Consider the following 23,158-nt stretch of genomic DNA (forward strand, 5'->3'; position numbering starts at 1 on the left):
AACACAGCAATTCTTGCAACAGACAGTGTAAAGAGCTAAGCTGAGTTTGAAAAAGATTGTTTGCATGAAAATCGCTAGTGTCTTCCAATGCTTGCATTCGGCGACCATGTTATTCAGCATGCAATGACCTAGCCCAAGATGTACTCTTAAGAAGCCGAACGTTACCATTACTCCTGAAGCTCCAAGGACCTTACATTTTATTTCCTGCAGTAGACTGCCTCTGGCAGACAAAACAGCCACTCTATTTAAACGTGAATCGTTTCTCAAATATGATACGGTTCAAGAAAAAAATCCCCTTACTTTCATATCACATGTTAAATACACACTATAGATTGTTTTAACCGGCTTTACCACAATTGGAGCCAACAGCATTTTTCAGTGACAACACATTTCAGAGCATGCGAGATAGCTACTTAGAACAAATGGTACCTCTTGTCTGTCATATGTGAACACGGGCTGTAAACATGGAGATATAGTCATGTAGGAACTCCAACCCTAAACAAAAGGTAGCAATGACGTTTTCTAAATTGTTTCTTGCTGATATGAAATAAGGTCATTATGCTTCTAAAATCGTACCGCAAGTGATGTGTATTAATGTTCAGACCGAGCTAAAAACATAATCCTTCCTCCAATGACTTGTTTGTAATGTGACGGAATGTGGCCATGCATGTGGCCATGCAACAGTAAAGAACAAGAAAACAGTACACATGCATTAACTCACCATGTTGGTGTTGGAGAACTCTCGATACAGAGAAAGTTGTGACAGCTGAGTTGGAGCAGGCAGACTGGTACCAATGACAGTACAGTCAAAGATGTGCATAACTTAACCTCATTGTTCTGTGGTACAGTATTATCAAGCTAGCTAACACTAGCTCTGTTAAAGATGGACATTTTGGAAGCAACAGGTTTGTACAGACAAAATACATGTCACGAACACCGTGAGGACCGCAAATTATTCCCCTGATGACTATTGCTTGTCAACTTGAAATAGAAATAAACATTTGCATAAAATTGGTATTCAGACTATAGATTAGATGTTTGGTAGCTAGCTTGTCACACTAATCTAAATGCCACTTCCGGTGATGACGTTTAAATCACTCCCCTAGATTGATGCCGCGTTCATAACAACTGGCGTCTCGAGAATCTCCGACGTCAGTGTGTCCTAGTTTACTGGGAAGTCGGAAAATCGAGCTCCAACTAGGAAAAATAGTTTTGAACGGTTATCCAACTCGGAATTCCAAGTCAGGAATTCGGGTGCTCTTTCTAGAGCTCCGATTTTCCGACCTAAATATCACTGCCTTCCAGTTGTTTTGAACGCAGCATCAGTTCATTGCTTCTTCCGCCGACTGTTTTACGAAACCTGACAAAACGCACAAAGTGATATCTAAGTAGCTACTATAAGTGAAACAGTATACAAGAACAGTTCATGGTAAATTGGGGAACAATTTAATTTGAAAAGCAGAATTTGCCATACCACCAGTACGTCAGCACTGCCACGCCTATCATACGGAGGGCGGGTAGGCCATATCATATGACTGAATCAAGAAGATCTAGCTACAATATATTCTAGCTAATGGCGGTGGGAATTCAATTGTGTGTAGCAGCTAGCTAGTTGTTTGACAGCACAATTCTAATTTAATTTTTTTTGATGCTAATTTAGCTGGGTTCTTTACATTTAGCTTGACTTTTGTGAGTTTCAAATTGACAAACTAGTCGTGGATAATGACGAACGTTATTCAAGTGACAAATGTGTCTCCGAGCACCACCTCCGAACAGATGAGAACTCTCTTCGGATTTCTGGGAAATATTGAAGAGCTTAAGTTATTTCCACCCGAGTGAGTATTCTGAATATGAAACAATGTAGTTAACTGACTAGCGACATAGTTAGCTACATTTTATATATATATATATATTTTAAAAAAGGTCAGTGCTGTTTGGGGCCTGTGCGGCCATAATATACCTTAACTAGCATAGCACACTTGCGCCACTGATCCATATGAGCCTAGCTCGCGCCTTACGTTACTTGTCTAAGCTCGCAATTTAGCTAGCTAACGTTAGCTAGTTCACGATGGATGATTAACTAGTTAATTTTGTAGTAAATGCTGTTGCATCAATTTTAATGGAGATGATATATACGAACTCTTGCCCACACTACCTATATGGAACATTGGCTAGCTAGTAAACTAGCTAAATTATACCAACTACCGAAAAACAAAGCAGGCCTGCAGTGCAGTCAATGGTAGTTGATCCATATCATTAGAATACTTAATTAATTGTTATAATAGTAATCTGTTTATTTCGTAATTTAATATAATCTCCTGAGTTGACCAAACAAACTGGAAGCAGAAGCTGTTTTGAATCTTTGAATTACCCTCGCCATGCTATGAAATAACCGGGCAGGGTAGTAGGAGCTAGCCTAATTGATGTGTTCTGTGCTTTGCTGTTTTTCACCTGTCGAATTACACCTGGCTGCACTGCAGTTAAGGTAGGAGTTAGGAGACTTCTTGATCATCCCTCTGAAGCTCTCGTGGCAAAGAAAAGACTGCAAGAGATATGTTCTTTCATCTCTTCCCAATTGTAGCATACAAGATGCTTCGTTAGAAAAGTGATTAGTGAGCATTTGTTTTCACGAATACGCCGTACTAACCATTGTTAGAACCTTGTTTCTGTTACCTTATGTCGAGAATCTTTATTTCTTGCACAACAAATGTGTATTTTCTTCCAGTGAATCTCCCTTGCCTGTGACTTCACGTGTCTGTTTTGTAAAGTTCCTTGAGACGGAGTCGGTTGGAGTGTCCCAGCATCTGACCAACACCGTCTTCGTGGACAGAGCCCTGATTGTTGTCCCATTTGCAGAAGGTTGGTGATCTTTGTCCTATTTCTAATGTTTTCCAACATACTATATGAACTAACAAAGCTTAACCAAACCCGATGCTACATCCAAAACCATACACTATTTGGATTGTTGCAAACATTTGGAAATATACTAGGGGTAAAAGGGGAATATGTGTAATCTTGCTGTAATAGCATATTTTTATTTTTTTAAACTTCTCTCTCTGTCATTTGTGTTGTGGTTTTCATAGTGGACAAGGCATTTGCAGAACCCCTTCCATGCTGACTGAAAAGGGTCCTCTACAACCATCAGGATATTAGACAAATAAATGGCCACTCGGCTCACGAGTCCCTTCCCACTGTTCTGCTGTAAAGATTAACTCTCTTTCTCTATGTCCAAGGCATTCTTTTTCATTATAAGGGTAACCACTCAATGAACCATAGGAATAGCAGGGCCCGAAAGCTTGCCCTCTCCCCGCATATAAACAATCTCAAATCTGGACACTTAAGATATTTAAAGTTTGATGAAGGTCACAATTAGTTGTGGGTTTGCATCTAATCAGCTAAAGGAAGCATGCAAAGGTAAATTAACTAATTGCAGCTGTGCATGCCAGAGTAGATTTGTATAGTACTAGGTCTACATCATTTTAGTTAATTCTAGCTATAGTCCTGGAAGATTCTGAACACCATTTTGGTCCTGATTATGAAGATACACATGCTTATGTTTTTATTTTATTTTTTACCTAACCCATCCAACTTGAATAGCTGTGTTTCAGTCCTTTTATATATGTGTATCTCCATTCCCACATATACTGCAGGTAAAATAACTCTGGTTGTTGTTGCAGTGAAATGCTTTATAATGATCCTCTCCACTTGACTCTGAAAGGGTTCAGTAAGACAAACATTTAACGGTGGTTTTTCTTTTTGTTGTTGTGTTTTACAGTTCTTTTTCCTGGTTCAGCCAGCCCTATATACCAGGCCCTGCTGAAAATGCCACCCAACAGTTTTGTCTTCTGCAGCTTATCCTGTTTCTCAAGTGTCCTTTCTGTCATTTCTCTGTAAATATGAAAAGTTGTTTGATTTGAAATTAGCTTAATTTCAGATTGCACACCCATGGATCATCTCATAAGATTTTCCTTTTTATTTAACTATTGTATAATATTTTCCTTCAGCATTGGGCACCATTGTATTCAGCCTTTTGCTGGAATTTTCCGTTATTTATAAGAGCCTACTCTGTACTTGTTTTTTTTCCTTGTCAGCATTTCTGTAAGTTGCAAGTTAAGTTAAACTTTACAACACTGTACCTGGTGAATACAGTAGCCAGTCAAGTGTTGTAGGCTCTTTGGAAGAAAGAAGCCATCAGCAAAAGCCCAGAAAACTGAATTTGGTTGAGCATTTTTTTATTTAATGTAATGGTAAGTGTTTAAGGCAAAAGTAATGAACTGTTCCCTGCTGTTGACGCCAAAATCATGAACTTTGTTTTGTGTATCTTGATGTTTTTGTGTGCTTTGTAGCGAAGCAGCCGACGCGTATCGCTTGTTCATAAAACATCTAATGAAACTTGAGAGCACATCCCACTGGACAACCGGCTGTGCTTGCTTACGTTTGGTTCATGACTTAAAAAACAAGTACAGGTGATACAATCTTGGCAGTGTTGACCACAGTGTGTATTGTGACTTTGTTCTCTTAGTAGTATTCTGAAATCATACTAAACAAGTCAGCGACCAACATTTTCAGACATCACAAAATGGAATGTATATCTTGCTACATATCTATTGTAGTAAGAGTAGTTAGCCTGAGGTGGTCTGTCTGTGGCTCTGTTTGAGTGTGGTGTATGTTTGTGGAGACCTGTACTGATTCTGTGTTTTTCTCCAGGAGTGATTCCTGATGAGTCTAAAGCTCTGTCACTGCTGGCACCAGCGAATGCTGTGGCGGGATGCATGCCTGGAGGGGGCCTTCTCCCCACTCCAAATCATTTGACGTCTGTAAGTGTTTTGCAGGGACTGTATCTTTTGGTGCTGTATTGAGACCTATTAACTGTAACTATGTAAGGGCCCATTTTCTTCACAGCAAAGAAGTAGCTGAAAAGACGATTTGTCTAATGTATCCCTTGTTCTGGCAGATGGGAGGTGTGCCCCTTTCAGCTCTTGGAAATCCAAACATGGATCCCATGGTTGCCATGGGCATGTCTGGCAACATGAACCCTCAGGTTGGACATGGCTACTTTCTACACTACTCTTTGTACTTTTAAAACAGCTCTATGTTATAACAACAGCATAACACCTTTTCTGATAACCTATTGGTGGAATGATCACATTTATATAGCTATGCATTTGTGTTCTCTATTTTAGGCCCTCTCTGCTGACTTTCTGAAGCTTATGCAATCCATGGATCCTAAGTAAGTATCACTCCCAATTCTAACCAGTCTAAATAATATTATTCAAACAGTTATTGAATATGTGGTAAAGTCATCTGTATTATTTCTGTGTGACTAACTGGGTTTTATGTGGTCCTGTATGGCTCCGTTGATAGAGAATGGCGCTTGCACAATCAGGGTTGTTGGTTCGATTTCCGGGGCCAGCCATATGTAGAAATGCGTGCATGTATGACTAAGTTGCTTTGGATAAAAGTGTCTGCTAAATGGCACTTATTGTTATTATTTTGACCATTGCAGGATGAATCCAATGGCTGCTGGTATGATGGTTAATCATGGTATGAAGAATGACTCCAACAAGGAGATTGAGGCTGCCATGAAGAGGGTCAGAGAGGCCCAGTCTCTCATCTCTGCAGCTATTGAGCCTGGAAGTGAGTTCTCACTAATTTAGACCACTTTTATATTTGCAGTATTACCCTTTTATTTTGACTGACTCCTTCCTATCCTCTATTGTGCTCTTCCTTGCATCTGCAGGCATTGTCGTTGTAAGGGTAATGTTTGTTTTCAGATTTGTGTTACATTGGAGTTTCCTGAACATTCATTATTTTTGTTTGTATAACTGGTAAATGTCATTGCAGATAAGAAAGACGACAAGCGGAAGCATTCCCGCTCCAGCTCTCGGTCAAGGCGGAGGAGGTCCAGGTCTCGCTCTCGTCACAGGTGTGCCACTGATGAAACTGCTAACATTCAGCAATTTTGGGAATGTGCTGAATGTTAGCCCCACTTTACCTGTATATTCATGAGTTGATATTGGCAAACTTGAGTTGAGTGCATAGATTAGTTGGGACAGCTCTGAGTTCTGTGGGTTTACATTTTTTTTTTTTTACGGTCTGTTCTGATTGCAGGCGATCGAAGAGCAGGTCTCGACGGAGGTCGCACTCGAGGAGCTGGAGGCGGTCGAAGAGCCCCCGCAGAAGGAAGTCCCACTCCAGAGAGAGGGGCAGACGCAGCAAATCCAGGTGTGTCCATCTAGTGTTTTATTCACAGCGGGGGTCAGGAAAATGCATGATGTGCCTGTATCAGGATTCCTTCAAATCATTGTTTGCCTTTGTTTTTCCTGTAGGGATAAGAAGAAAGAGGAGAAATCTAAGAAGCGCTCCAAGACGCCGCCTAAGAGCTACAGCAGTACCAGGAGGTCTCGAAGCATCAGTCGGTGAGTGGTTTAAATACAGGAGGAGTCTGCTGGTATGATGGTTAATCAATGGTCCCGTGTGGCTCAGTTGGTAGAGCATGGCGCTTGCAATGCCAGGGTTGTGGGTTCGATTCCCGCAGTGGGGAAAGTAAGAAAATGTATGGTCTCACTACTGTACGTCACTCTGGATAAAGTGGCTGATAAAAAATATATATATATATTAGCTTGACCTAAATGCATTGATCCCGCTTGATATTCTAGACCTTTTCAGGAATCCAAAGACAACCAGTGGAATATAGGATTAAAGTAACTGTCCAGTGGCAAACTCACTTTTAAAAGTAAATTCTGTTAACTCAAACCCAAATAATGTTGTTGACTTGTGTTTGTGGCCAAAGCATGAATTGGAGAGGAAAAAATGCACCTAAAAAAACCAGACACCTCAGACATGCATTTCAAACAGACGATTGAAAAAATAAATAAAAAAAGCTTGCTATTTCCTCAGAGGACATCGCCCTCCTGAGGAGGATGACCTGGCCAATCAGTGGTCTACTCGCATAAATATTTGTAATGTCCTGTATACGTCCACACCATTCTAACACAAAGATGTTTTTTAACATGCTTAAATAAACATTTTTTTAAATGTTAAATTCCTATATTGTAATTAATTGGTTTCCTTCGCATCTCTATCTGGTCTTCAACAGGAGACGTAGAAGAAGCCGCAGTGCCTCTCGGTCACCAAAGAAATCCAGGTCCCCAAAGAGGAAACTGTCCAGGTCCCCTTCCCCTAGAAGGTGAGTGTGATACATGAGATGGTCCTCCAGAACCACACTGGACTTTACAATGCAGTGATCTGTAGGTGTACCTGTCTGTTTAAATACAATGGTTCTTGTCCCCCCACAGGCACAAGAAGGACAAAAAGAAGGACAAAGAACGAGAGAAGGACAGGGATCGCGAGAGGAAAGAGGTCAGAGGCCGAGACGAAAGAGAACGATCCACCAGCAAGAAGAGCAAAGACCAGGAGAAGGACCACGACCGTAAATCTGACAGCGAGAAAGGAGATGTCAAGGTGTGCAACCACTGACTTTCCCTCATTAACACATCTCATTCTAACATCAGTTAAATGTCTATCGAAATAGGTTTTTAGCCAGGACTAGCTTTAAACTGTGTCCGGGGAAAACAGACCCTGAATGTTGTCATGTCCTAACTGACCTGTTTAATTTTCCATTCATTCTTTTGTTGCTCAGAGCTCTTTGCTCTTGCAGGTGACTAGGGATTATGATGAGGAGGAGCAGGGCTATGACAGTGGAAAAGAGGTAGAGGAAGAAGAGAGGAAGAGCAACCCTGATTTGGTGTCATCCCCTAATCCCCGGGAGGAGTCTGAAAAGCCTGCAGAGGAGAGCAGCAAGAAGTCCAAACAGAATGGAGATGACCACCATGATGAGGACGACATGGAGATGAGTGACTGAGTGCACCCAGAGAGACCCAGCCAGATGACATCATGGATCACTCAAAACCTTAAATTAATACTTGCAGGTGTCTGCTGTTTTGTAGTCTTATTGGAGTTGCATTTTAGAGACCTGTTAGGGAAATCTTGTTCTGTTTGGAATGCCAGTTTATTTTTGTAGTGGACATTACCAGTGAGCATGTGTAGGAATTTGGCCCAAATGAGTACCTTTTTTGTAAAAGATGACCGTTTAAAAAATGTCACATTGCTGTACTACCTTTTTCTTTTTTTTAAGTTGAAGGGCCTGTTGAATGTGAGCAATTTTGAAAGCGTTTTCTATTTTGGTCCTCAAAGATTTTACTCATCTTGAATGTAGAGAACTGTTTTCTCCTAAAATAAAATGGTGTCTTTAAATTTACAGGACAGGGTTTAGTCCCCAGCTTACTCACTGTTAATCTTATTTAGCCTGGTACCATTCTGTTTTTGGTGCAGTGCAGCTTTCTATTCTTTGTTAGAATCCTGATAAATTGACTCCTGTTAAGTGTTTAATACTGTTGTGTCCAATCATACCCTCCCACCCTTGTGACAATATACTATAGATCAAAATTAGTGTTTGGATTATGATGAACACCCTGTACTGTCTGCAACATGTTTTACAAAGGATCTAATAAAACTTGGTCAACATGGTTGTGTGGTGGGATATGTTCAATAACCTGCACCAGTTTTGAAATGCATGCTAAACAAATGGTACACAAGTTCATTGAGACTTTTTATTTGAGTACTTTTTCATATGAAAATAGTGTGGCAGGCTTTTACAAGGTCTTGCTGACATGAAAATGCATGTGTACATTAGGGCGTGGCTGCTAAAGCCAGGGTCAGAAGTAAAAACATTCAGCACAAGTGAAGAAAGCACACTTCCATTTGCAGCACTAACCAGTGGTATGTGGAAGCTTGATAAACACTGGCTCTGTCAATAGGCCACTGATCAATGTAAATAGAAAATTAGAGTAGAAAGCATTCTGCCATGTCTACTGGTGCTGAATTGAACACCCTCCAGCTCAGCGAACCCTGTTGCACCCAGCAGAACCACATGAGCACTACTTCAGCGAAGTCCCATTTCATTCCTGAAGAAAGGCATCGTTGAGCTTGTTGGATTTGACCTTTTCCTCAACTAAGGAGCAACATTCTTGCAAACAGGACTTGAAACAAATGAACACTCCTGAAATCCTAACTGCAACTCTGCCAAATAGTCCAGTCCTTGGACACTGCAAAACTCAAGGATGTAAGATCTCACCGTGCTTTGTACACTTGGCTCACACATAGGTATGTAAGGGAAGATGTCAACTAAGACTTGTCTTTGTCAGACCTAAGAATTGGAGAGACCTTCACCAGCCCAATATTCGATGTACAAAAATATCCATTGCCACCACGATACAAACCAATGACCTCATGGGAGAAATAACTAACCGTTGCATAAAACTTCTGAAACTCTTCCTGTCATAGAAGACCTCTACTCCCATATTAACAAAAATAAATAAAAAATACAATCATAAAAGAGGTATTTACACCTTGCGCAGGGAAAGGCCTGGTTTTTCATACCTGTAAAAAGTTCATTTACATTGTACTTCATTTCGTACTTAATCATCTACAGATAACTTGTAATCTCAAATGTACACCTGGTTAATTTTCATTAACTGAAGTGTACAGTGTTACATAGTTTAGGTAGATTACGAAAACAAGGCTTGTAATAACTTAATGTCACGCTTGCTGCCAGTCAAGTAGAATAAGACAACTCCGCTCTAGTATAATTGAAATTCCTATCATTTCTATCATTGCTTCCAGGTGGATGTGTTTCAGATGATGTACCAAAGGGTTGAGTATCGACTGGTGCAGTAGGTCCGCCATCTCTGCTGCTCAGCCCAGTACAGACTGGCTGTAGTGCATCTAAACAGTGCCCAACATTCAATGACGCTACTCCAAACAAAGCTCTGGATAGTAGCTACTTGTTTACAGTGGAACAGTATTTATTATTCTCCACATATGTCCCATACAGTGAATTCAGTGCTTTACTTCAGGTCAGTTAAGCATAATCCCTTTATAAACATTACATGCACAACATATTTTCACTTCCATTTAAAATCTCACACATTCAATTTATTTTTGTTCTCCTACGACAATTTGATGAAATATCAATGCCTTTTCATAGGTGACCACTTTCCAGTGTCCAGCCGAAGGGGTTAAAGGTCAGGGAAGCGGCTGGAGTCCTCTTTGTACTCATTGGGAATGGTGAAGATGGACTGCTCAAACTCGTCGTAGCGGAACTCTTGAAAAGTCACCGTGGCCGTAATGGTTGGAAAGACAGGGATATCTGTGTGGGGAAAGGACAAAGGGAAACATATTATAACATCATCATCAGGAAATAATCAGTCAGTCAGTATACATCCAACTGGATCTCTTTTACTGTACAATAAGTTTACCACCGACAAAGCAGTATACCATAGTACTTACCCAGCTTGACAGGGAAACCAGGAGGGAGTTTCATTTGAACAAACTCTCTGAGTTTATTAAAGTGCTTGAAGGGTGCTATCACCTCCAGAACGTTTAATAACCTGAAAATAAAAAACAAAAAGGTATTTCATTCTCACTCAATGAAGAATAGATTTCATGCATCACTTCATGCCAGAGAGTACTGCAGGCTACATTCACTGGCACATTCAATTAGTGATGGGGATAATAATAATGAGAGAACGAGGTCTCTGCACACCACCAAAAAAAGGAGGCTATCAGGCAGTTTATGTCAATCAACCTATTTAGCCCAAATAAGCAAAAACTAGGTTCACTTCATACAAGCTTAATCTCAGATATCAATACTTTGTGAACATTTTTTATGAAATGTTATTAAAAATGTTAAATTATCCCATTTGTCAACTACTGCTGTCTGGCTAGACTTAAAGGTCGTCTGGGGGAGATCGAAGAGAAGACTTACGATTCAATGCCCAGCGGGAAGTCTTGACTCATGGCTACGGTCGCTTTGAAATTTTTCTTGCTCTCCTTGCATACCAGCTCTCTTCCTAGATGAGGCGCTCTGAAGGAGAAAGAGAGAGAGAATGTCTGTCAGAAAATGAGGTGAAAATGAGGTAAATACTTTCGAAAGAAAAGAAAGGATGAAAGTCTTACTGTGGTCCTGAAAGTGAAATGACTGAAGGGAGTGTATAGAAGCTCTGCACTTCAGTGACATCTAGAAAAATGTCACAATTTAAAAATAAAAATAATTTGAAGGGGGAAGCAGTAGCCGTTTGCTACTGAAACGGTCAACACTAGCGCCTATACCCTCAAAGTCAAACTCCGCCCATTTCTACAATTTATCTTCTTAAAATATTATTTGAAGTCTAAACCTAACCTTAACCACACTGCTAACCTTATGCCTAACACTAACCTTAAATTAAGACCACACATTATTTATTTATTTTTTCCAATTTTGACTGTGGAAGCTAGTGGAAACTAATGAAACCACATCAAGCCATAATAACAAGACAGCTGAACTTGACAGCTCAAGGGTCAGGTTTCTCCAACAGAAAGTAGAACAGCTCTCCACAGCTTTAACTGATGAAGTAAGAGGATTGGCTTGAAATAGAACTAACCACCCACCCTCCCTGTCGCAACTGTGCATAAGTGATCCATCTGTCTGTCCTTCATTTAACCCTGTATGTAGACAGACATGACACTAACAATGAGTCAGAGTGCGCGTGAAAGAGAACTTGTGAAGTGTGGTGAGAAGTGAAAAAGTAATTGTCATACATACTTTCCGTTCTCTGCGTTGATATATTCCTCCCAGGAGATAGTGTTGGGTGAAGGTGCAGTTAGTGACTGTCGCCTCACAGGCTAAAGAGATGGAAACCCAAATGATTGGCAATAATAGACAGCTGGCAACACAAAGCTACACAGAACAAAGTCAAACAAAAAGTCCTAGATAACATACGGACTACAAAGAACACAAACAAAAACACGGTCAGCCAAAACAAACTGTCCACTAAAAGTTCAAAAATAAATCATTATTATTTATGCTTTTCTCGAAAACACTTAATTTTTTCTAAATTGTTTGTAAGATTTGACCTGTATCCACCTGAAGTAAATGAGATGTAGGATGCTGAGGACGGGAGTGACGATCGTTGAGGGCGGACCATATCTTTGCTTACAATCAGATTATAAGTAACCAGCTTAATTACTCACACCACAGAAGGTTGATGGCACCTTAATTGAGGAGGAGGGGCTCGTGGTAATGACTGGAGTGGAATAGGTGGAATGGTATCAACACATCAAACACATGGTTTCCAGGTGTTTGATACCATTCCATTAGCTCCGATCCAGACATTATTATGAGCCGTCCTCCCCTCAGCAGCCTCCTGTGACTCACAGTTAACTTAACATGGTCTTAAAGTATACAAGTGTCTTCCATCATTCTCTGTGCCCCAGATCACACAGGATTTTCAGAGGCCTAAACTCAATGACAATCCAAACTTGAACTGGCTTAAGCTGCTGAATTTCACTCTGTACTGGACAACATGACAAAGTCAACACTCCTTCCTCATTGTCCAACTGTAAAATGCACCCGTTTCATATTAACCAATGTCTGTAATGATGCATGTACAAGTAATTCAGAATGACTATATAATCTCGTAACTCAAAATAATTATTTGTACTTTTAGCCATCAGGCCTTTTAGCCATCAGGCCTTTTAGCCATCATGCTTTTTTTGCCATTTGCTGTTGACCACAAGGGCTGTTATACCATCCTTTTAAGCCTCTGCATTGTCACATGACCATCTGTCCCCCGAAAAGCTCTGTATTAAAACTTTTACTTCTGGAACTCAAGTCTCCTCTTTTACCTTTATGAAGTCAACTTTTTTACTGCACAATTCGTTCTACAATTCTCAACCACATTCGTGTCACTAGAGGGCCCAAGCGCATTACTAATGCTGAGAGCGGGAATGAAAACAGTGGTAAAAACAAATCAATGATTTTACAACTGCACACATACTGCATGAATGAAAAGGGGTCGTTAATTCTCGACACGTGCCTTATCAACAGCACCTTGACCTTAGGTTATCATCTCTGTGGACACACACAGGCATACTACCTCACATAGGTCAGCACACCTGGCTCCACAATAGTCAGAGCAGGAGTACAGTCCGCCCCCTTGCTCATTTCCGGTCACAACTTGCAGACTTGTTTACGTGCTGCTGTGCGTTTTGCTGCTAACCTCACTTTGCTACCTGACAACTTTACGGTTTTTACTTTTAATTACAGTTTATAATTTTATTTTTTACCTGACTCCATTTATTTAATCATCATTATTTATTTTTTTCATTCAACTTTTTCGCTCCGTACGCTTTATCTGGACGTGGTTTGTCAGGACCTCCACCAGCCGAAGCTAAGTAGTAACATTAACATGATGCCTTCTTATTTCAGTCCCTGTACTCATAATATACAGGAGAACGATCGCCTTGCGGAGAGGATAGCCGTGCTGCAAGCCCAGATTCAGACGCAATCGTCCACAGCTTCAGACACAAAAGTCCACAGACCCACTCCAAAAGGCTTTCGGAGCCATCATCGACTCAGTGGGTTTTGTCCAACAGCTCTCCGGACCTTCTCACTGCCACAGTCATACTCTGGACCTAGTTTTGTTCCATGGAATAAATGTTGTCCTCATAATCCTGGACTATCGGACCACCATTTTATTACGTTTTCAATCGCAACAAATAATCTGCTCAGACCCCAACCAAGGATCATCAAAAGTCGTGCTATAAATTCTCAGACAACACAAAGATTCCTTGATGCCCTTCCAGACTCCCTCTGCCTACCCAAGGACGTCAGAGGACACAAATCAGTTAACCACCTAACTGAGGAACTCAATTTAACCTTGCGCAATACCCTAGATGCAGTCGCACTCCTAAAAACTAAAAACATTTGTCATAAGAAACTAGCTCCCTGGTATACAGAAAATACCCGAGTTCTGAAGCAAGCTTCCAGAAAATTGGAACGGAAATGGCGCCACACCAAACTGGAAGTCTTCCGACTAGCTTGGAAAGACAGTACCGTGCAGTATCGAAGAGCCCTCACTGCTGCTTCGATCATCCGATTTTTCCAACTTAATTGAGGAAAATAAGAACAATCCAAATTTTCTTTTTGATACTGTCGCAAATCTAACTAAAAAGCAGAATTCCCCAAAAGAGGATGGCTTTCACTTCAGCAGTAATAAATTCATGAACATCTTTGAGGAAAAGATCATGATCATTAGAAAGTAAATGACTGACTCCTCTTTAAATCTGAGTATTCCTCCAAAGCTCAGTTGTCCTGAGTCTGCACAACTCTGCCAGGACCTAGGATCAAGGGAGACACTCAAGTGTTTTAGGACTATATCTCGACACAATGATGAAAATAATCATGGCCTCTAAACGTTCAAGCTGCATACTGGACCCTATTCCAACTAAACTACTGAAAGAGCTGCTTCCTGTGCTTGGCCCTCCTATGTTGAACATAATAAACCGCTCCCTATCCACCGGATGTGTACCAAACTCATGACAAGTGGCAGTAATAAAGCCTCTCTTGAAAAAGCAAAACCTTGACCCAGAAAATATTAAAAACTATCGGCCTATATCGAATCTCCCATTCCTCTCAACATTTTTAGAAAAAGCTGTTGCGCAGCAACTCACTGCCTTCCTGAAGACAAACAACGTATACTAAAAGCTTCAGTCTGGTTTTAGACCCCATCATAGCACTGAGACTGCACTTGTGAAGGTGGTAAATTACCTTTTAATGGCGTCAGACCGAGACTCTGCATCTATCCTCGTGCTCCTAGACCTTAGTGCTGCTTTTGATACCATCGATCACCACGTTCTTTGGAGAGATTGGAAACCCAAATTGGTCTACACGGACAAGTTCTGGCCGGGTTTAGATCTTATCTGTTGGAAAGATATCAATTTGTCTCTGTGGATGGTTTGTCCTCTGACAAATTAACTTTACATTTCGGTGTTCCTCAAGGCTCCGTTTTAGGACCACTATTGTTTTCACTATATATTTTACCTCGTGGTGATGTCATTCGGAAACATAATGTTAACTTTCACTGTGGATGACACAGCTGTACATGTCGCTGAAACATGGTGAAGCCCCAAAATTGCCCTTACTGGAAGCCTTGTTTTCAGACATAAGGAAGTGGATGGCTGCAAACTTTCTACTTTTAAAACTATGACAAAACAATGATGCTTGTTCTAGGTCCCAAGAAACAAACAGATTGTCTGTTGAATCTGACAATTAATCTCGATGGTTGTCCAGTCATCTCAAATAAAACTGTGAAGGACCTCAACATTACTCTGGACCCTGATCTCTCTTTTGACGAACATATCAAGACTGTTTCAAGGGCAGCTTTTTTCCATCTACGTAACGTTGCAAAAATCAGACATTTTCTGTCCTAAAAGTATGCTGAAAAATTAATCCATGCTTTTGTCACTTCTAGGTTAGACTACTGCAATGCTCTACTTTCCGGATACCTGGATAAAGCACTAAATAAACTTCAGTTGATAAATACGGCTGTTAGAATCCTAACTAGAACCAAAAAAATGTATCATATTACTCCAGTGCTAGCCTCCCTACACTGGCTTCCTGTTAAGGCAAAGGCTGATTTCAAGGTTTTACTGCTAACCTACAAAGCATTACATGGGCTTGTTCCTACCCATCTTCCCGATTTGGTCCTCTCGTACATACCTACACGTACGCTACGGTCACAAGACGCAGGCCTCCTAATTGGCACTAGAATTTCTAAGTAAACAGCTGGAGGCAGGGCTTTCTCCTGCAGAGCTCCTTTTTTATTGAATGGTCTGCCTACCCATGTGAGGGAGACAGACTCGGTCTCAACCTTTGTCTTTATTGAAGACTCATTTCTTCAGTAGGTCCTATTATTGAGTGTAGTCTGGCCCAGGAGTGTGAAGGTGAACGGAAAGGCACTGGAGCAACGAACCACCGGTTCCCCTCTCTCCACTGGGATTCTCTGCCTCTAACCCTATTACAGGGGCTGAGTCACTGGCCTACTGGTGCTCTTCCATGCCGTCCCTAGATGGGGTGCGTCACTGACGTGGTCTTCCTGTCTGGGTTGGCGACCCCCTTGGGTTGTGCCGTGGCGGAGATCTTTGTGGGCTATACTCGGCCTTGGCTCAGGATGGTAAGTTGGTGGTTGAAGATTTCCCTCTAGTGGTGTGGGGGCTGTGATTTGGCAAAGTGAGTGGGTTATATCCTGCTTGTTTGTCCCTGTTCGGGGGTATCATCAGATGGGGCCGGCCACTCAGTCAGTCAGTCTCTCTCTCTCTCTCTGAGATATCAGCTGATGTAAGAAGGGCTAAATATTTTACGAATACGCTGATTCGGTGAGCGAGTTCATTAGAATGTGCGTTGAAGATGTCGTTCCCATAGCAACGATTAAAACATTCCCAAACCAGAAACAGTGGATTGATGGCAGCATTCGTGTGAAACTGATACTGCGAACCACTGCTTTTAATCAGGGCAAGGTGAAACATGACCGAATACAAACAGTGTAGCTATTCCCTCCGCAAGGCAATCAAACAAGCTAAGCGTCAGTATAGAGACAAAGTAGAATCGCAATTCAACGGCTCAGACACAAGAGGTATGTGGCAGGGTCTACAGTCAATCACGGACTACAAGAAGAAAACCAGCCCAGTCACGGACCAGGATGCCTTGCTCCCAGGCAGACAAAATAACTTTTTTGCCCGCTTTGAGGACAATACAGTGCCACTGACACGGCCCGCAACCAACACATGCGGACTCTCCTTCACTGCAGCCGAGGTGAGTAAAACATTTAAACGTGTTAACCCTCGCAAGGCTGCAGGCCCAGAAGGCAATCCCAGCTGCGTCCTCAGAGCATGCGCAGACCAGCTGGCTGGTGTGTTTACGGACATATTCAATCAATCCCTATCCCAGTCTGCTGTTCCCACATGCTTCAAGAGGGCCACCATTGTTCCTGTTCCCAAGAAAGCTAAGGTAACTGAGCTAAACAACTACCGCCACTCACCTCCGTCATCATGAAGTGCTTTGAGAGACTAGTCAAGGACCATATCACCTCCCCCCTACCTGACACCCTAGACCCACTCCAATTTAATTTGCTTACCGCCCAAATAGGTCCACAGGCGATGCAATCTCAACCACACTGCACACTGCCCAACCCATCTGGACAAGAGGAATACCTATGTGAGAATGCTGTTCATCGACTACAGCTCAGCATTTAACACCATAGTACCCTCCAAACTCGTCATCAAGCTCGCCGCCCCCAGGTGGTGAGGGTTGGTAACAACAACTCCACCCCGCTGATTCTCAACACTGGGGCCCCACAAGGGTGCGTTCTGAGCCCTCTCCTGTACTCCCTGTTCACCCACGACTGCGTGGCCACGCACGCCTCCAACTCAATCATCAAGTTTGCGGACGACACAACAGTTGTAGGCTTGATTACCAACGACGACGAGACGGCCTACAGGGAGGAGGTGAGGGCCCTCGGAGTGTGGTGTCAGGAAAATAACCTCACACTCAATGTCAACAAAACTAAGGAGATGATTTTGGACTTCAGGAAACAGCAGAGGGAACACCCCCTTATCCACATCGATGGAACAGTAGTGGAGAGGGTAGTAAGTTTTAAGTTCCTCGGCGTACACATCACAGACAAACTGAATTAGTCCACCCACACAGACAGCATTGTGAAGAAGGCGCAGCAGCGCCTCTTCAACCTCAGGAGGCTGAAGAAATTCGGCTTGTCACCAAAAGCACTTCTACAGATGCACAATCGAGAGCATCCTGTCGGGCTGTATCACCGCCTGGTACGGCAACTGCTCCGCCCACAACCGTAAGGCTCTCCAGAGGGTAGTGAGGTCTGCACAACGCATCACCGGGGGGCAAACTACCTGCCCTCCAGGACACCTACACCACCCGATGTCACAGGAAGGCCATAAAGATCATCAAGGACAACAACCACCCGAGCCACTGCCTGTTCACCACGCTATCATCCAGAAGGCGAGGTCAGTACAGGTGCATCAAAGCTGGGACCGAGAGACTGAAAAACATCTTCTATCTCAAGGCCATCAGACTGTTAAACAGCCACCACTAACATTGAGTGGCTGCTGCCAACACACTGACTCAACTCCTGCCACTTTAATAATGGGAATATATCACTAGCCACTTTAAACAATGCTACTTAATATAATGTTTACATACCCTACATTATTTATCTCATATGTATACGTATCTACTGTACTCAATACCATCTACTGCATCTTGCCTATGCCGCTCTGTACCATCACTCATTCATATATCTTTATGTACATATTCTTTATCCCTTTACACTTGTGTGTATAAGGTAGTAGTTTTGGAATTGTTAGCTAGATTACTCGTTGGTTATTACTGCATTGTCGGAACTAGAAGCGCAAGCATTTCGCTACACTCGCATTAACATCTGCTAACCATGTGTATGTGACAAATACAATTTGATTTGATTTGAAACTCTGACCTATCACTATGAGTGACTGTGATATTCTCACATGCCTTTGACTCCCGCCACCCCCGTTGTTGAGTCCACACAGCCTCCAGTCAGTCAGCCGTGCCCCCCGTCGCACCAAGGGTTTTAGACCCCATCCACCTAGTCAATAGTACAGAGCCCTGCTTTAAACCCCCTGCTATCTGTGTCCCCCAGGCACCGCGCTGACCCGCTGTGCCACTACCGTCGGAGTAAACAGAGGAGAACGTCAGTGCTGGGACGGACTCGGCATGTTATTTTTCCCTCAACCTACTTCTGCAAAACGGTTTCCACTGAGCAGGGAATCACTTCTACAAACATGGATGGAAGCACGAAGGACTGTGTAAGGAGTTTTTCCCATTCAATACTGAGCTGACAAGAATTGGACAACAGATTAAAAATGCTTGAAATCATTTACCACCACAGTACAAGGACAACAATACCACAGGGAGTAAATACCACAGGACACATCAACAACACAAAACCCAGTTCACGACAGGACAAAACTAACGAAAACAACAGAGCCGCCAAGAAGCATATATTGAGCTTTGTGAGTGTCACACCCTGACCTTAGTATTCTTTGTTTTCTTTGTTATTTTAGTTAGGTCAGGGTGTGACATGGGTGATGTATGTGTTTTGTCTTGTCTCAGGGTTTTGTATGTTTATGGGGGTGTTTCCTATCTAGGTGTTTTTGTAAGTCTATGGTTGCCTAGATTGGTTCTCAGTTAGAGGCAGCTGTCTATCGTTGTCTCTGATTGGGAACCATATTTAGGCAGCCATATACTTTGGGTATTTTGTGGGTGATTGTTCCAGTGTTAGTGTTCACGTTACGGGACTGTTTCGTCTTCGTTCATTTTTGTCGGTTTGTTGTTTTTGTTCATTGTTTAAGTGTCCTATTAAATATGGACAATCATCACGCTGAATTTTGGCCCTCCTCTCTTTCACCCGAAGACATTCGTGACAGTGAGGCCATGACTTCCCTTTGTGGAGGGGCTCCCAAAGCAAATTATCTATAGGGCCAAATAGAGGGAAAGCACTGGAACGGTGTGTATAAGGTGCCGCTCTGAGCTTCCATCACTAGAAGGGGGTGCCTGGTATACATGCTCAAGGGTGGAAGAAGGGGGGGTCAAATGCAATGATATGAATGGACAAAGCCATCGATCATGTGACACCATTCATTCCTATGTGAAGACTCAATAGCGCATTGAAACCAAAAGAAGTCTGTTAAGATGGCGTCTTATGGAGATATAACGTGTGCAGTTTGAGGTACTCTAGGAAGTAACGTTGCAGGCTAGTTCAATGCTGCCCACTCTCATTGAGTAACTCAAGTTGAAGGCCGACCAGGGTAAAGCAGGCTGCCATTAGCAACTAAATTATCCTTGTAAATTTTTCTAATGTGCGATTTTGAAATAATTGGTTCAAGGACATATGGTGCATTCGGAAAGTATTCAGACCCCTTCACCTGTTGCACATTTTGTTACGTTACAGCCTTATTCTAAAATACCCCATAATGACAAAGAAAAAACAGGTTTTTAGAATTGTTTGCAACTGAAATATTATATTTATATAAGTATTCTGACCTTTTACTCAGTACTTTGTTGAAGCACCTTTGGCAGCGATTACAGCTTCGAGTCTTCTTGGGTATGATGCTACAAGCTTGGCACACCTGTATTTGGGGAGTTTCTCTCATTCTTTTCTGCAGATACTCTCAAGCTCTGTCAGGTTGGATGGGGAATGTTGCTGCACAGGTATTTTCAGGTCAATTAAGTTGTAGAAACATCTCAAGAGTGATCAATGGAAACAGGGTGCAACTGAGCTCAATTTCAAGTGTCATAGCAAAGGATCTGAATACTTATGTAAATAAGGTATTTCTGTTTGTTTTTTATACATTTGCAAAAGTTTCTAAAAAGCTGTTTTCACTTTCTTATTATGGGGAATTCTGTGTAGATTGATGAGGAAATGTTTTTATTTAATCCATTTTAGAATAAGGCTGTAACGTAACAAAATGTGGAAAAAGTGAAGGGGTCTGAACACTTTCCGAATGCACTGTACATCTGGTGTATTAGAAGCAATTTCCATTCACTATAATGGGGGATCCGACTTTCTGCTAACAATACCTCCAGTACTGCGGTCGACCTTGAACTTCCGTGTCTTCAATGAGAGGGGGCAGTCGTTCTCCCCTGGCAGAATGCCACAAATGAGGTTTAGAAGGGACATTTTCATTCTGACAGACAGTATGTGCAAAACAAATACAACTATAAAGAAACCCAAGAGGAGCGAGTAGTCCAATTGAAGTATTTCCAAATAAACCACGCAGACGTGTTTTACAGCAAATTAGCCATATGCTAAGTGAAAAGATATGACCCTTTTGTGGTCCATGTCTCATTGACATGTTTTGGTACAGGTGACTGGAAGTGAGAGGAGATCCTGTAGGGGAGGGATATAAGGGTGGCAAGTAGTAGGGTCTGAGAGGGCCTACCCCAAGGGTCCAGCGGGAGAGGAGAGTTTCAGGACTGGACTCGCAGTTATGCTGAAGGTGCAAGCAAACAGTATCTTCACTTTGCACACCGCGCCCAGCTCACAACCATAACAGGTGACATGATACCAGTCGACTCCAGCAGAATTCCAGTTAGAGGCCCCAGCATAGAACTTCAGCCAAAATCCCCAACTTGGGAGGTCCCACTGCTGAACTAGACAAAGACTGAACCCAAGTACAATGTACCCGTACTCTGAAACTAGAGGGCCTCAAGGCGGAGCTCACCTCGTAGTTCTGCTCAATGAGGTTCCCTCCTTTGCTCAGGCTCTCCATGATGGCCTTGTTCCTCAGGATGTCCTCCTCGGTCAGGTGCTCCCGACGCTTCCGTGACTCCAGCACCAGCCCGTTCACAGAGTAGAAATCTGCCAGGAAATTCCCCACACGCTCCTGGAGCGACAAAGGACATGAAAAAAAAACTTGGTCACCAATTTCCCTTCAATACACCTCAAAGGACAAACAGCAATAACCCAATAATAATAGCTCTCCCCAGATGTTTATCAAACACATCCTCTATGTGTTGGTTACTCTGTTTCCTTTGAAACTTTGTTGAGGGGAGGTATAGCACAGGAAATGTGAAAAGGACACGGGTGTCCTGTACTGCATTGAATAACAAGAGTGTACTGTAGAGTAGCAGAGGGCACACTGATTAGGGCTGTTATGGTGACTGTATTACCGCCACACCGGCGGTCACGAGTCATGACCTCAGTCAAATTTCACATGACCGTTTAGTCATGGTAACTAGGCTTCTCCAAGCTCTGATGCTGCTAATGGTCATTAGTAGCCCACCAAATGTTCTAACTGCCTGGTACTCAGGAGTCTATTGTCCCTTTAATCACCCTGACACCAATGCAAATGCAATCGAAAATCTAAATCAAACACTTCATGAGAGCCCATGAGCTCATGTTGCGCAACATTTCAATAGGCTATGCAATTGTGTTAGAAAATAGAGTTTTGATGGTCTCTATTAAAGAGGAGGATCCTATCAGCTTTCAATAGGCTAGGCCTACTATATTAATTTATCAACTTTCCTAATATTAGGCACATTGCTTTGCTTTACAACAGGAGTATAACCTAGTTGGCTGGCATGAAAATGAACCATAGGAAAAGTGTACTCCATTCGCTATTCAAGTGCATAGATGACATGTATTTTTTTGCCCTGCCCCTGTTCCCAGATCAATGCGTGATAACGGTCCATTCTAAATCAAAACTAATTTCACACACATATTATTTAGCATATGTAAAGACAATAATAAATTAAGAATAGTCTGATGGGTGACAATATCATCAGTTGTGAATGATATACTATCACTTGTGAATGATGCCCAGCTTGTGTGCAGTAAGGCATGAAACAGTGCAGGCCTTTTTTTCTCTCGACTTTTCCAAATCATAATAGCATACCTCATGTAGCCTAGCTAATAGGTCTATGTGTTTTGATAAGGTTTGCATCACAACTAAAGTGGCCAAATAACTTCCTAAAATTAAGCACATTAACCTCTTAAGTCGACCCTCTACTTTTTTGAACATTCTGTTAAAAATCGCGCAACATTTCAGCGCCCTGCTACTCATGCCAGGAATATAGTATATGCATTTGCTTAGTCTGTGTGGATAGAAAACACTCAGACGTTTAAAAAACTGGTTAAATCACTGCTGTGGCTTTACCAGAACGGCATTTACATCGAAAAGCACAGGAAAAACTGATCACTGAAAATGGGAAAATATATCCATGCGCTACTTGAACCCATTGATAAAGGTGAACCACAATTAATTGACTGAGGTTGCAGTACCTACAGCTTCCACACGGTGTCTAGAGTCTTGTCATTTCCCTTCGAGTTTTTTCTTGGTCAAACACATGCAGGGCACCGTATCTCCTATGGTCTAGGACCGGATATTTTCGTTGAGTTTCTAGCCGGACATTTTTCCAGACGGACAGCTAATGATCTTTACATCGCCTCCTGATGAATTTTATCGCTTATTAACGTTTACTAATACCTAAAGTTGCATTACAAACGTATTTCGAAGTGTTTTGTGAAAGTTTATCGTCGACTTTTTGAATTTTAAAAAATGACGTTACGTTTTGAAACTATGTTTTTTTCGTTTATCACACAGTCTACATATAACGATATCTAGGCTTTATATGGACCGATTTAATCGAAATAAAGACCCAAATAGTGTTTATGGGACATCTAGGAGTGCCAACAAAGAAGATGGTGAAAGG

General features: G+C 42.0%; 3 protein-coding genes and 1 non-coding gene across 6 annotated transcripts in view; 2 read left to right on the plus strand and 2 right to left on the minus strand.

Annotated features, from left to right (window-relative positions):
- LOC115109182 (xyloside xylosyltransferase 1-like) overlaps positions 1-1,319 on the minus strand; it is an 80,308-nt gene extending 78,989 nt beyond the window's left edge. The window contains exon 1 of the mRNA XM_029633837.2: positions 722-1,319. The gene's annotated coding sequence lies outside the window, so the exon portion shown is untranslated. The remainder of the gene's footprint in view (positions 1-721) is intronic.
- An 85-nt stretch (positions 1,320-1,404) lies between these two features.
- Positions 1,405-8,528, plus strand: LOC115109181 (serine/arginine-rich splicing factor 11-like). Of its 2 annotated transcripts, XM_029633836.2 has the most exons (12): positions 1,405-1,835; positions 2,726-2,859; positions 4,708-4,817; positions 4,955-5,041; positions 5,184-5,230; positions 5,507-5,637; positions 5,845-5,926; positions 6,112-6,225; positions 6,330-6,419; positions 7,100-7,189; positions 7,299-7,464; positions 7,643-8,528. In XM_029633836.2, the coding sequence occupies exons 1-12, from the start codon at positions 1,723-1,725 to the stop codon at positions 7,862-7,864; spliced, it is 1,386 nt and encodes a 461-aa protein (XP_029489696.1). In that variant the 5' UTR covers positions 1,405-1,722; the 3' UTR covers positions 7,865-8,528. The 2 variants fall into 2 exon arrangements, with proteins under 2 accessions (XP_029489696.1, XP_064865726.1); XM_065009654.1 differs by lacking the exons at positions 1,405-1,835; positions 2,726-2,859 and adding an exon at positions 2,866-4,466.
- trnaa-ugc (transfer RNA alanine (anticodon UGC)) lies at positions 6,472-6,545 on the plus strand. The gene has a single exon. It is a non-coding gene; the product is annotated as a tRNA-Ala (tRNA).
- Positions 8,529-8,598: 70 nt separating the features above from the next.
- The window catches only part of LOC115109180 (ankyrin repeat domain-containing protein 13C), a 66,409-nt gene continuing 51,849 nt past the window's right edge, over positions 8,599-23,158 (minus strand). For both annotated transcript variants that reach the window (XM_029633835.2, XM_029633834.2), the window contains exons 9-13: positions 21,169-21,330; positions 11,645-11,724; positions 10,829-10,927; positions 10,351-10,451; positions 8,599-10,210 (exon numbers count right to left, since the gene is read on the minus strand). In XM_029633835.2, the coding sequence (XP_029489695.1) occupies positions 10,080-10,210; positions 10,351-10,451; positions 10,829-10,927; positions 11,645-11,724; positions 21,169-21,330 (573 nt within the window). In that variant the 3' untranslated portion in view covers positions 8,599-10,079. The remainder of the gene's footprint in view (positions 10,211-10,350; positions 10,452-10,828; positions 10,928-11,644; positions 11,725-21,168; positions 21,331-23,158) is intronic.

Source organism: Oncorhynchus nerka, linkage group LG25, assembly GCF_034236695.1.
Source record: "Oncorhynchus nerka isolate Pitt River linkage group LG25, Oner_Uvic_2.0, whole genome shotgun sequence".
Lineage (NCBI taxonomy): Eukaryota > Metazoa > Chordata > Actinopteri > Salmoniformes > Salmonidae > Oncorhynchus > Oncorhynchus nerka.

Excerpts from the sequence above, each read along its gene's own strand:
- LOC115109181 (XM_029633836.2), top strand. The coding sequence starts at position 1,723 with ATGACGAACGTTATTCAAGTGACAAATGTGTCTCCGAGCACCACCTCC. Across the intron at positions 6,420-7,099 it reads AGGTCTCGAAGCATCAGTCG|GAGACGTAGAAGAAGCCGCA; the intron begins GTGAGTGGTTTA and ends GGTCTTCAACAG. Across the intron at positions 7,190-7,298 it reads AGGTCCCCTTCCCCTAGAAG|GCACAAGAAGGACAAAAAGA; the intron begins GTGAGTGTGATA and ends GTCCCCCCACAG.